Source organism: Mixophyes fleayi, chromosome 1 (assembly GCF_038048845.1).
Source record: "Mixophyes fleayi isolate aMixFle1 chromosome 1, aMixFle1.hap1, whole genome shotgun sequence".
In the NCBI taxonomy this organism is placed as follows: domain Eukaryota; kingdom Metazoa; phylum Chordata; class Amphibia; order Anura; family Limnodynastidae; genus Mixophyes; species Mixophyes fleayi.
In genome coordinates this window covers 349,841,433-349,853,743 of record NC_134402.1, presented here as the reverse complement: position 1 = coordinate 349,853,743, position 12,311 = coordinate 349,841,433, and the positions used below count along the sequence as shown (strand labels likewise).

At 37.4% G+C, this 12,311-nt stretch overlaps 1 protein-coding gene across 1 annotated transcript in view; it reads right to left on the bottom strand.

The window, feature by feature from the left end:
* Window positions 1–12,311, bottom strand: part of TMEM132D (transmembrane protein 132D) — a 779,572-nt gene that overhangs the window by 148,339 nt on the left and 618,922 nt on the right. Inside the window, exon 5 of the mRNA XM_075176771.1 lies at window positions 10,431–10,574. Coding sequence (XP_075032872.1) covers window positions 10,431–10,574 — 144 coding nt within the window. The remainder of the gene's footprint in view (window positions 1–10,430; window positions 10,575–12,311) is intronic.

Genomic DNA, 12,311 nt, shown 5'->3' with positions numbered 1-12,311 from the left:
AAGGAGAGGAGGGCATTTTTAAAAATGCCTAAGGCGCCGTGGACCCTAGCACCGGCCCTGGATGGTACATACTACTTTAGTTATGGCACCTTGTATGCACTACGGCAAAAATAGAAGAAATAATTGAGCATCCCCTCCCCCAAAGTTTCACCCCAATGTTCTTCTCAACAAGGCCAGCTGACAAGGGGAAGGGATTGCACCGGAGGAGATGGGGCAGAGCTACATCTCACAAGTATGACAATGAGATTAATCATTACCATACAGGGTGTGCACCATTCCCTTCCCTCCGCGCCAAAAATCAAACAAACAACTCTAATATATGAAAACTAAGCACTGTGGTGACTTTATTTATTTTAATTGTTTACATCTGCTATTTAGCAAGGGATCCTCAGGTGTTGAGTGAACATAATATTAAGGTATTTAAGGCTGTATTTGCAACAATAAGATGTTTTGTATTAGATCTTTTTAAAAAGAGTTAACTACAATCAATTGATTACACTTGTCATAGAAATAACAGGGACTATGGGTCACATCTATATTTTACAATAAGTAAACTTCAAGCAAAATCATTCTTCTTATTACAGTACATGAGATAAGCTATGAAAAAAAGGCAAACTGTAAGAATCTCAATAACACCCCATTCATGCTGCACCAAAATCCCGGGATATTGCCGGGGCGGCAGTATGAAAGCGGTATAACAGTGCCAATCATCAGTAAACATAAAACATCCTACTAACACTACAAGTTTGAAGGCAAGGCAGATCTGGTTGTTGCTGCATTGCACCTGATGTTTGGTATAAAACATATTATGGACCAAACATAGACACGACTTTACAAATCACGACAAAATGCCATGAAAATCAGTCTTAACCGCATCAAGTTATAGATCCAGTCAATATAAAACAAACTAGAGAATGATGAGATAAAAACACAACCATTGGGCCAACGACTGAAATTCATTTGCAAAGTGAGACTGAATCCACTCATCTTTACCTAGGGAATTAAACTAAATAAAGGTGTTGCCAAATGTGTGATTTTTATAATAACCATCAGTCCACGTACCATGTTCTAATAAACAGTTTAATATGTTCACACTAATAACTACTGTACATTCATTTTTAATGTACCTATTTTGTATTTGCAGTGTTGAGATGAAACTGAATTTATTCATGATATGTTTGTTATGCTCTAAAAGTGTGCTTCCTATAAAACAAAATAGCTCTGGATTGATATATAGCTTAATTTATTTTTCTTTTGCATTATTGATATTAAACATTTTTATTAATGTATTGGTAAAAGCAGCCACTGTAGTTTTACTTCCTAGGAATGGGGATTCAAACTCCCATGACAAAGAGACATCTTCACAGCTAATTGAGCTGAAGCATGAGTCCTGAATCATTTGTCCAATTCTTTATTGCCCAACTAAGCTGTGCCATCTGCCACCGCTCTCCTCACACTTTCAATAGTCTTATAAAATGAAAGTCCCAACAATTTGCAGCACTGCAGAGACATTCTGTTAGCTACATTACTCTTAAGAGTCTACATCAAGGTTTATTAGAGACGTCCCAGACCAATGTGCAGCAACATTTTACAGAGCAATACAATTATTAACATAGCTTGAATTTTACAAATATGAGGTTGTCTATACACTACTGACTGGATAGATATACAGGTTATATTAATATTGAATTTGTAGTCCACTAAACTGATAAACATTTTGAAATATATTTATACATTTTATAAATTGTATTATGTTTTCATGTAAAACGTTGCAATGTCAAAAAGCAGGGCACATTTTATGGCCAACTTTCTGGCACAAATGTTGCCAACAAAATGCTCCATAGATTTTTTACCTCCAACAGCGGTGAATTCACTGATTTCATGTCTCTAGGTCCTGCCGACAGACTAACATTGCCCTGGTGGTGAGTGTCGTATATTACATGATGTGGCATGATGCAGCTGGATCCTAACTAGTCACTAGGGTTACACATTGGACAACAGCAGCACTGTCACATTACTTAATGAGGAGGAGTAACCCTGGTTCAATCACTCAACAGACAAGGAAGCTTGGTGGTAGTGGGCTGTATCGGGCCGACGTGAGCATCACTTGACTGGATGTGTCCTGATCTTTTAATATTCACCTTCACTATGTGACGCCCTATTAGGCTAGGTACACCATGCTGTTGCTAAGTCTCCTGGCTGGTTGCATGAAATAATAGTATTCATGTACTTTATATTGAAGTGTGACACAGGGTACTTGGCTCAAACACCATATCACCTATTTTTTGCCCACTTTGTCATCATCTGTATCAAATTTTCCACTTGGGAAAATTTGACATAGACATCTGTGTTCTCATGGAGCATACTGATGTTCAAGCACAAATAAAATGTGGACCACTGCACTTGGTATTCTTGATTGTCAACATTTACCATATAATTACATTTTGAAGAAAACAAATCATATAACTTTAAATTTAAACACAAGCACTAGAAATACACTAGCAATGACTTTAACAAAAATCCAACATTTGTATCCTTCACAGATATATTAAGGACATTATCTCATATAGAAGATGGAAAAATGCAAAGATGTGCTAAATTCATAATCAAGGGGCTATGATAAGCAGTGCTAGGATTTTTTTCGTATTGCTTAACAATAGTAAATAGACCACTAAGTATGACTATGAGCAGTGAGTATAAATGGATAAAAAAAATACAGACCACTAGAGGGAGCAACTCACCTCTAATATTAACACTATGTAACATACATTCTCAATACTTTTTACCGCAGCCAATCAGAGAGCAATTACTCCAATTCAAACTCCCTGCATATAAGGCCGCATTCTGAAAGCCTTAACTAGTTAATGTAGAGACAATGTTCTTTTTTAAAAGAAAAAGTTAAGGTTTTGAAAAAAGCTTAAAACCACAGAAAATCTGGCATGTAAGCTTGCAAACAATTTAAAGTGGTCCTACCTCCCAGGATTTTCTGATGACTCACTTCATAAAATCAATACAAAGAGATCGCTAATGAAGTCACTGATGACATCACATAGAACATTTCAAACATGATTACATTTCTGATCACCAACATCACGCAACATCCCCAACGACATCAACACTTACATCAGCATTTATAAAAGTTATGAAATTCAAGTTCACAAAAAGTAAAAGTACAAATCCCTCATATCTCACTTAAACTGATTGTTGAGTATATATGAATGCAAATATGGTTTACTTCTTAAAATTTTCCTCTATTATTTGAAACAAATTGGGTCACCATACTGAAAGTGGTATCTACAGGCACTATACTGTGTGTAGCCGCTGCACCGCTAAAATATGGTCTCTAGAGGCGCAAAGTATTTTTAGTTTTACAAATAGTTATGGCAACAAATTAATATATATAAAATGTAGTTAACAGTCCCAATATATATTTAATCTGGCTTGTATGAACAAAATTTTTGCTAAGGAACTTAGTGCAAGTGAACAATGGTATGACATCAATAGAGATTGAATAAGATGGCCCTAAAATTTTACTTATATGTACTTTTGGTAAGTGCAACACCTTAGAACAGTGGTGTGCTACAGGCAGCCTGTGGGCCATCTGTAACCCACCGACGATTCTCTTGTGGCCCCCCAGCTGGCTGTACCCAATCGTACTAGAACGAGGAAAGCCGACTTCTGCGTCACATGACCTCCCTACATAGTGCAGGAAGGTCATGTGACATACCCAGAGAAGGGGGGGGGGTTACATTGTGCACTCCCTCCTTCTGTGTGGCCCCTTTTAAGTCTGTAGGCTGGCACTTCGGCCCTACAGCTACTTCATGTTGCCCCTCACTGCCTCAGATTCTCTGTGGGGATGAATATTCATGCAGATTTGGTTTTAACCGCTTCATAACTCACAGTACTTCATATCGTAATGACCAGTCTAGATTTCCTGTTTAAAAAATGTGCAAAATTTTGATGACTTTCTTTTTGTAGCATTCATGTGAATATTTTATTTATTTTCTGGGCATTGTATAGGAGAAACTAGGCAAAGTGGATAATTACTTTTCCCATTTTTCATGTAATTAGTGCAACTCAAGAAATGTATCCAATAATTTAATTTGCTTGTTCTCTTGAGTGTAGGGGTTCTAAACATGTCTATGTTGTACAAGCTCTGATAAAGTTAGATGAACTGAAGTATTTTGTTTAATATGCATCAGATTTCAGTAGATACATTGGACTCTGAAAACCAGAGGACAATGATTGTCAATTACTAACTGTGAACTATGTGAAAATGTAGCATATTAAGTTTTGAGCCAATGCACCTATCAGCCCACCTGCTGTGCATAAGAGTTAGAGATGGGCGGGTCCGGTTCTCCGAGAACCGAACCCAACCGAACTTTGGGTATCCGAGTACCGAGCTGAGCAGCTCGGTACTCTCCCGCCCGTTCCGAATCCAAATCGAGGCCGAACGTCATCATGACGTCGTCGGATCTCAGGGCTCGGTTCTCGCGATACTTCAACTTTATAAATACACGCCTCCACAGCAATCCATCGCCATTTGACAGAGGGAGAGAGCAGGGTGTAGTCATAGGTTAATTAGAGCAGGGACAGAGAATACAATATTGTTCTTGCAATTGCTCTAACCAAAATCGCTAGTGCAGAGAGGAGGATAGAGGTTTATTATTTTTTCTTAATGTTTGGCACTCCCCAGCCCTTTTGGGGTGTCCCCCATAATTGTGCATAAATATTTCTGGCTGTCAAAAGTCATATCTGTCAGCAGTATCTACCAAATAATTTTTAGCACTCCTCAGTGCTTTTGGGGTGTCCTCCCTAATTGTGCATTAATATTTCTGGCTGTCAAAAGTCATATCTGTCAGCAGTATCTACTAAATCATTTTAGCACTCCTCAGTGCTTTTGGGGTGTCCTCCCTAATTGTGCATTAATATTTCTGGCTGTCAAATGTCATATCTGTCAGCAGTATCTACTAAATCATTTTTAGCACTCCTCAGTGCTTTTGAGGTGTCCTCCCTAATTGTGCATTAATATTTCTGGCTGTCAAAAGTCATATCTGTGAGCAGTATCTACCAAATAATTTTTAGCACTCCCCAGTGGTTTGCGCTCAGAATGGATTCAAAGCAGTCCACATATGATCTGAATGAGCAACCAGGTTCTGTCACCAGTCCTGATGTTAGTGTTCCCAGTACGTCATCTGGCCAAGGCGATGTCAAACAACAGAGTGTTTCCAAATTAGTGCAAAAAACAAAAACCCCAAAAAAATTTACTGTATTGAAGCGAAAAAAAAGTGTAACTGAGCAAAAGTTAAGTGACGATAAAAAAAAAATTGCAAGCATGCCATTCTACACACGCAGTGGCAAAGAGAGAATGAGGCCTTCACCTTTGGCTATTAGTGGCAGATCCCAAAAAGTTACCCAGCCTACAATTGGTGCACAACTACTGTTACGCGTCAAAGCCGAGCTGCAAGATAACAGTGAGGCATTACAGGAGAATATTTGCTCTGATTCACAAATGACAACAATCCCTGTGGAGAGTCCATCCAACAGTGGGATGTCTAATTGTGAGCATTCTGCTGATGTGTGCCTTAATAGCCCGAGTGTAGCCGGTGATACCCAAATTAAGGATGCCACTTTGGAATTAGAAGAGGATGAGGGGGAGATTTGTGTAGGCGACTAGGGCGCTAATGATGATGTTGATGATTATGATGCAGACAGATACCAAATTGCCTTTCTCAATTTCTATTTATATTCTAGATTATATAACGGCTGAATAGTTTTCTATTTTACTCCTAGTGGAGAGAGGATCTGATGCAGACAGATACCAAACTGCCTTTGTCTATTTCAATTTATATTGTACAGTATATAACGGCTGAATTTATTAGTATTTTATACAAGTGGAGGGGGGCCTAGAGAGACAGAAACCAAACTGTCTTTTTTCATTTCTTTACATATTTAACTATAAGTGTAGGGTGTAATATACATCCAAAGACGATGGCTGCATTGCCAATATGCATAGATGGAGAGGAAGACAATCTGTTTTGTGTGTAGAATAGGCCTACCAACGAAGAATTAAACAGTTTTTTTGGATGATTTATACCTCAACAATTAGATTACTTATCTCTAAAACAGTTGGAGCACTAAATTGGGTTATTTTAGGCACAAAAACATGGATTTTCCAACAAAATAGCAAAACAAAACCAAACAAAACCAAAACCAAAACCAAAACACGCAATGGCGGTTTTTCAAAACCAAAACCAAAACCAAAACACGACGGTAATCCAGATCCAAAACTGAATCCAAAACCAAAACACGGGGGTCAGTGACCATCTCTAATAAGAGTCCAAAATATTCTTCTTTTGGGAACTGCACCTGTAAAATTAGGAAGCACCTACTCCTGCATACGTGCATGAAAATGGAGATGGTGGGAAGAGGAAATGCATTACTTTTAAAGTCAAACACCATCATAGGTTCATGTCATTATTTTAAATTTTTCCATTTTTAGATTAAAATATTATTTATGTCTTAAATTTGTCATGGTAGAAAGAGGACATTGTGACTATGTTATGTGTCACTTTTGTTTTTATGATTTTTTTTAATACATGGGTATTTATTGACATATAAATCCACCTACCTGCATCAAAGCATTTGGATACTAAAAATCAGTTCCAATTAATTTATAGCATAGTATGTATCATATCATAGAATAGACTCTCAAATATTGAAACCTCTTCATCACCTATAACAAAACTCTTGCAGGGGAGAGAGGCTTTGCCAACTTTTAAAATAAAAGCCAAAAGGTAAGTGCAAGCGGTGTGGTGCCGCAAATCACATAATTTTGTCCCCGTCCACTATGGCGAAAAGCTATGATTGTGTCATCAGAAGAAGAAATTCCTGATGTCCAGGGGTCCAGGAGAACTACTCGAGATTTGGAAGTCTTCCAGATATTCAGGGAGATTAGGCAAGTATGCTTTGCTGTCTGCCACTAACCAGGGAAAGCCTCTACAAACACACCTTCTACAACCCTTGAATCCCATTTTAAAGTCTTAGGGCCTGATTCAGTAAGGATCTTAAATTAAGAAATATCTTATTTAAGTATACTGTACAAAACCATGTTACAATGCTACAATGCAAGGGGTGCAAATTAGTTTTCTGTTTTGCACATAAGTTAAATACTGACTGTTTTTTCATGTAGCACACAAATATCAACTTTAAATTGATATATACATATTGGAAGGGGACATCAGGGGCTGGCAGGCAAATTATAGCCTGAGGGGCATCTACCCCAGGGGGTAGATGCCCCCCTTGCCCCCAGCCCAACCACTGGGGGACATTAACATAAATAAGTATACAATTATTTTACAGCAGTCCAAAATGTAAAAAATATGAATAAAAAAAGGTTATGCTTGCTTGATATTTAAACAAGCAAAAGCTGCGTTAAACAAACATGCTTGGAGGTGTATATTTTAGAGCAGTCCCAGAGATTTTTCTGAGTGCATTATCGTGGTTTTCCAGTGACAAAAAATGTAGTTGGCATGGAGATGGTGCCTCTGGAAAGGATCTCATAATAAATGTAATTTTTTTAAATTACTCAACACATTATGGACAGTTATTTTAGAAAGTATATTAAATGAGCAGGTTACACCATAGGAATAAAGGTTAGTAGACAGGCAATTTTGAGCACAGATAGGGCTCAAAATAGAGCTACAATGCCACCTTGCATTTCAGACAATGTTGGGAAAACTTATACAAAAGCAAAATGTGCTTATAGATATGGACAGGGGACATAAGCCAGCGTGAAACATAAAAGAGACATGTTTCATGCAGTATATAAATGGGTGTGTTCTAAAACATAGATAACAACCACTTTCCATGAGAAGAATAATTGCTCTGGAGACTCCGATTGCTGCATATGTAATATCTTTCATTATAAAAGTCTTTCTGCTGCTCTATCCTGAGTAACATATTTGTATAGACAGTAAGGCTAAGTCTTACAATGAAAGTAAAGAAACAACAGTCACTGATTTATTTATTGTTTTATTAAAGAAAGCATTATTTTTCCTTCACCATTAAATAGATGATACAGCTGGTTGAGGGCTTATTAGAGGCAACCTTAACCAACAGTTTCAGTAGTCTGATTCATTTTGTTAATTAGACTTTCACACCGAGGAAATACACTTCCATATGCTTATTATTAATCTGGGGGAGTTATTGCAGCATGCATGCTGTACAAATGTAAATCTGTGCTTTTATTCAAAATAAGTGCACATAAAATGAAAAAGTCTACAGTGATATGAGTGGAAATAGCATTTTGTGACAGAGACCTTTTAATTAGCAGAGGAACTTGTAACTTTTGAAGATGCACTAAAGTGCTTTTAGAAACAGAATTCATTTTTTTATTGTATCATCTGCTGCTTTAATAGCCTTAGATATTTTACCAAAACCTTACATTGTGCTATTAAAATCGGTGTTTAAAAAAAGCCAGCCCAAGAAACATTTTGCCTTGAGTTTTCTATGTAGGTAGGGAATCACATGTAAACAATTTTAGGCATGCTTGACTAGTGTCTGAGCATCTAATGCAACCAATTTTAGAGCCATATTAACTTTTCTGGAGTCTGTAGACATAAGACCTTTGGTTCCCCAGTGACTGCTTATCAATTGACCATACATTCCTAAACTTTAAACCCCCATTGTGACCAGCCACATCAGCCATACCATACCACCGCAATGCTAGCAGTGCCCCAATACATTATAACAGCTCCAGTGTCCCTCACATTGTACCAATGGGGAGACCATCCAATCCAGCTCTCCCACATATACCACATATATATCAGTGACCTCCACCTTACCAACCTCAATTACCCATACATATATCAGTAGCAATGCCCCCACATATACCAACATCCAGAGCACCAACATATAACAGCATACATTGTCCTAAAATATATCAAAACTCCATTGCCAACCTCCAGTCACTCCATCCTTCCACTGTCATCACCTATAGCAACATTCAGCAACCTCAAGTCTCCAAAGCCACCATACATAGGTGCCTCCAATATTCCCAGATATTCCATTCTCCACTGACCTCCATATATCAGAGGCAGTGACCTCAGACCTTCTCATTCTAGGCCCCATCTGATCTCCAGCCACCAGCCCTACTTCCTTGTCCATCACTTGCTTTCTGCTTGTATATTGAGTGAATTAATTTCAAAGCAGGCTCCTCATTCATGTGTCACTATAAGTGGGATGCCAGAGATAGATGGGTCAGCCATGACTGTTGTAGAATATCGGAGGATGGTGATAGAAACAATTGTGAATTGATTTAATCCATAGATCATTTTTGACCTAATTATTCATGAATAAAAACAATTCACAGTTGTCTCTATCTCTACATACTATAATTGTCACTAACTGCTCAGGAATAGGTTAGGAAATAAGCACTCTAGAGCTGGGGAAGGCAATCAGATGAGTAGTTAGAGTAGGGGTCTGGGGAAAGCGACACCAGTGGGTTGCATCTCAAAGCCTCACACCCCTGGGCATAGCTTACAGTTCCTAGTGTAAAACCAGCCTTGTACTGGGTGAAGCTAGATCAACTTGTATTCAGAGCATTAGAACATTAGAATATTAAAGATGACAAAGACTACTTAATCAAAGCCAACTCCAGTTGACATGAAGAGGGAGGGTCTAGACCAACATGTAGCGGAACATCTAACCGTTAAGAACAACACAGGGTAGTCATATGATTCTCCTGTAAAACTAGTTGTAGTGTCAAATACACTTATATGAAACGAATTATTTCATCCAACTTTCCACACTGGCTCAATAACTGTATATTGTAAATATAATAGCCTGCAGTCTCGTGCCCATGGCTAGTGATGTGGACTGGTAAAACTCCTAAGTACAGGAGGCCACAATTAGGGAATCAATATGATCTCATGGGTTAAAGTCCCACTATTCTACTAGGCAGGATTTAAATATAAACAATAGGCACTTTTCATTTTAACAACATGGAAGATTCCATCCTTTCAGTTTATTGAAATCCATGTATATTTATTATACATGTGAAAACATTTTTACACTACGTGGAACACCAGTGATGGTGTCATTCTGTGTTCTGGGTCTGTATTTGTTTACTGCTCATTGAACTCCTATGTATCTATATATAACACAAGATATATATTATAAAACCCATATTTCTTAATAGAGACTGTTCTTCTGCATGTTTTTTCCTTGTGTAAAGTCATGACAATGCACTGCCAAATTAACAAATATTGTGAGAGAAAACAAAAATAAAATGAATTAACCTGTAAACAAACATCTTTTTTTTACATTACCAACATTTAAATCCTTGTTTGGGAAGCTGAATACAGTCAAAACTAATGCTCTTATTCTGTTTGCTTTAACACCAGAATACAGTTTAAGAATGACAATACCTTTAGTACATCTTCATCAGTTGATCTGCATTCCACAACTTCAGTAACATCGGTCACTGAGCCACTGCTGTCTACAGCCACAGCCTTAACAGGAACTGCTACAGTCTTCCCGGTGAGAATGGCAGTATTCAGAATCTCTGCTTCCTAAAATACAAATCCATATTTATCTTATATCTTGTTCTTCGTAAAAACATATTTCGTTATTCAAACTTGAGAATGACTGAACACTATGGGCCTGTGTCATTAAGGAGAGCAAAGCACAAAAAAGGAGTAAGTTTGCTCCTGGAAAAACCATGTTACAATGAAAGGGTAGCAAATTACTTTATTGTTTTTATACGTAAGTTAAATACTGGCTTTTTGTTCATGTAGCACATGAATACTTGATAGTTTTATTTTTACACCGAAATTTAAAGTTGATCTAGGACATGCCATATCCCAATTATAAATGTGTCCACAGATTTTAAATTTACTTTCCCCTCCAATGCAACATGGTTTTACCCAGGTGCAAAGTTAATCCTTTTTTCTGCTTTGCTCTCCTTAATGACCAAAGCCCTTAAAGTATTTGCCTTTCTGAACATTATTTCACTATTAGCCTATCTTTGTGCCAGCTAATTTTCTTTATTTGTATATTATTGAATTTAATAAACAAGTTAAAAGTCAAAAACAAACACAATGTCTATGGTGTGATTTCACTGGTAAACAACCTCACAGCCTGCCAAATTCGGAGCAATGTGCTGGAAGGCATTCTGCCGCAATGTATCTTCGCTCATTTTCCTGCAAGGTAATGTAGCAGGACATTGCAGTGATGTCTGGCAGCGCATCGCTTCAAACTGATTATAAGAAGCTTCAAAGCGGAAAACAAAGCAAAAGAAAAGGAAGTGATGATAGGATGAACCTGTTTTATATAAAAGACTGATAGAATTGTCACAATTAAAGTATATAAGGGTGTTTTTTATGACGTATCACATTTCCACTGTTTTTAATATCAGGAAACGGGTCCACATTCCTAAGGCTATTGCAAGATATATGAGTCCCAAATGGCTCGGAATAAATCCGGTCTATCATTCAAACTAGCACTTAGTTGTTCCAATCGTGTCACATCTATGATTTTCCTGTGCAGATCCAGGATGGTGAAGGGTGACCCTTTTTTTCAACTACACAGCACTTAAGCAATAAAACATAAAATCAAGCAGTGCTAAATTACCAGATCAGTCTATGTGGCCTATTTATTTTTCCGTATTTTCATTAAATTTCCCTGAAAACTGCCATTTTCAGGAAATAGATGCAAATATAAGTATGGTCCAACTGTATCAACAGAGCATCACATCAAATATCGTAGATATCTGCTGGTTTGCATTTTTTATCAAAATCCCTAGCAGTCCCCATAAATGTCTATGGGGACTTCTATTTTCCGCAAATTAACAAGTAATGAAAAGGTATATACAAATATGGTAATGTACTCAGGCTGGTGTACATTACCGTAGGTGTAATCTTGCAGCTCTGCTCAATGGTAGAGCACTGTGATAGAGGGATCTTCAGATCCCTCACCACATCTTACTGCTCCCCTCCGGTCACTATTGCACAGGTGGTCATTTTTCGATAGTGACCATAGAAAAGATAGGAGACTGCTGTTTCTGTTGATGTTTTTTAATAAATACACACAATCTTTCAATCCTCATCTTTGCGATAAGGATTGAAAGGAATTGTATTAAAAAAATGTGGTAATTCTTAAATATGCCCCTATGAGAGAACCTCAGCATCTATAGCAATCATTAAAAAATTGTAAAAATTGTATCTGGAAAATGTCCCATCCTGAATGTTGTATCCAAAAACCACAAATTGGAATCCAAATGTTTGTTGTTTTAAATAAAGAAAAGTGAT